Source organism: Dendroctonus ponderosae, unplaced genomic scaffold (genome assembly GCF_020466585.1).
Source record: "Dendroctonus ponderosae isolate FM_Combo_2020 unplaced genomic scaffold, Dpon_F_20191213v2 Dpon_F_20191213_1796, whole genome shotgun sequence".
NCBI classification, from domain to species: Eukaryota; Metazoa; Arthropoda; class Insecta; order Coleoptera; family Curculionidae; genus Dendroctonus; species Dendroctonus ponderosae.
The window spans coordinates 1-1,422 of record NW_026017949.1 but is presented as its reverse complement, the minus strand read 5'-3'; the positions used below and the strand labels follow the sequence as shown (position 1 = coordinate 1,422).

At 55.4% G+C, this 1,422-nt stretch overlaps 1 protein-coding gene across 1 annotated transcript; it reads right to left on the bottom strand.

The window, feature by feature from the left end:
- Positions 1-6: 6 nt before the first annotated feature.
- Positions 7-1,246, bottom strand: LOC125503301 (the record flags this gene model as incomplete). The annotated part of the gene is given in 1 exon segment (XM_048663374.1): positions 7-1,246. A coding segment is annotated over 1 exon segment (702 nt), but the record flags the coding sequence as incomplete, so codon positions are not given.
- Between the last annotated feature and the right edge of the window lie 176 nt (positions 1,247-1,422).

Sequence of the window (1,422 nt, the reverse complement as noted above, 5' to 3'; positions counted from 1 at the left end):
TGTGGCGCGCACAATTGTCCCACGTACCGCGGCGGGCAAATAGTCTTGTCTCTGGGCGCGCACAATAGTCTCGCGGTGGGTTCACCGGTTTCCCGAGGGTTCAAGGAGCAAGGATGCTCCGGAAAAAACTGGATTTCCTTGAAATCCAGCACTCAAAAAAAAAATAAAAATGGCGTGGCGTGACGTCGGTAGCCTTCTTTTTTTTTGAGTACCCTGGACTGTCTCCGTACGCGTTTCCTTCGGGACTGGTCCACAGGACTGACCGTACGATCCTTTTTTCCCGCACCACCCTCGAACCCGGACGCACTGACCGCCACCGCGCACCATTAGTTTAAGGGTGAATGCGAGGGGTGGAATGAAGGAACTACAAAAAATATATTTACTCCGCGGCACGTCATCCCCTCCCCTAGACGAGGTCTAGTCGGGAGAGATAGGTTCCGGATCTTGACCTATTTGTCCTGATTGGGAGCGAGAAACCATCTCACCGAAGTCGTGGCGTGTACTACACTGTATAGTGTCTGCGGAGAATCTGCGGTCCGGGTACTTATTCTCCGGAGGGCGGATGCGCTTCTAATGGGGTTGCAGCTTGGGTGAAACTGGCCTCCATTTCACCCAGGTGGGTTATGGCCGCCCTTTTTGCTTGAYGAAGATCGACGTTTCCCTGCGRGTTGGGGATGGCATCAATCAGTAGCATACCCCGAGTGACGTTCTCCTCCAGCTGTGCTGCCTTCAAGCCGGTCCACTTGGCGGCTTTAGTACGCAGATCGCGGATCAGTGCCAAATCTGCACATACGGTGGTTGTCGATGCTGGTGTCTCCGGCGACGCCTTTGTCGGGATGGCCGTCGTGCTGGGTGTGTCCGTGCTTGCCGGCGGTTGCATGGGCGGGACCGTGGATGGCTTATCCGTCGTAAGTCGAGCCTGCGGAACGAGTCGATCCGAATATGGCATGGCAATGCGAGCCCAATCGTCCGGAAGAACGCTCTCGGCCTCTGAAGTGTAGTTGAAGTCTTCCTGTTCCAGGTCGACGTTATTGCCCGCTGGGGCTGGTCTCAGATCGTGGAGGTGGCGATTGAACGGCTTTTCGTTAATTAGCACGTCGTAAGTGCTGTCCCCATTGACAGCCACGATTTCTCCGGGGCCTATCCACATCGGCGCAAAAGCTTCCTGGGTATGCGTCCGGACATTCACCTGGTCGCCTGGCTGGAATCTTACGCCGGGCTTTTGCTTTCTGTCGGGATACAGCCGTGCCTGGAAGTCTTCTTGTCGCTGGAACACACTTTGATTATAGTTTTTTCTTTCCTGCGGAGTAAGGACACGTCTTGCTTCCTTGTATTTGATAGCCCATTCTCCGGGGCAGGGTAGCTCATAGCCCAAGACGATTGAAGCTGGGGTGGCTCCGGTGGCCCGGTTGACGCGGGATC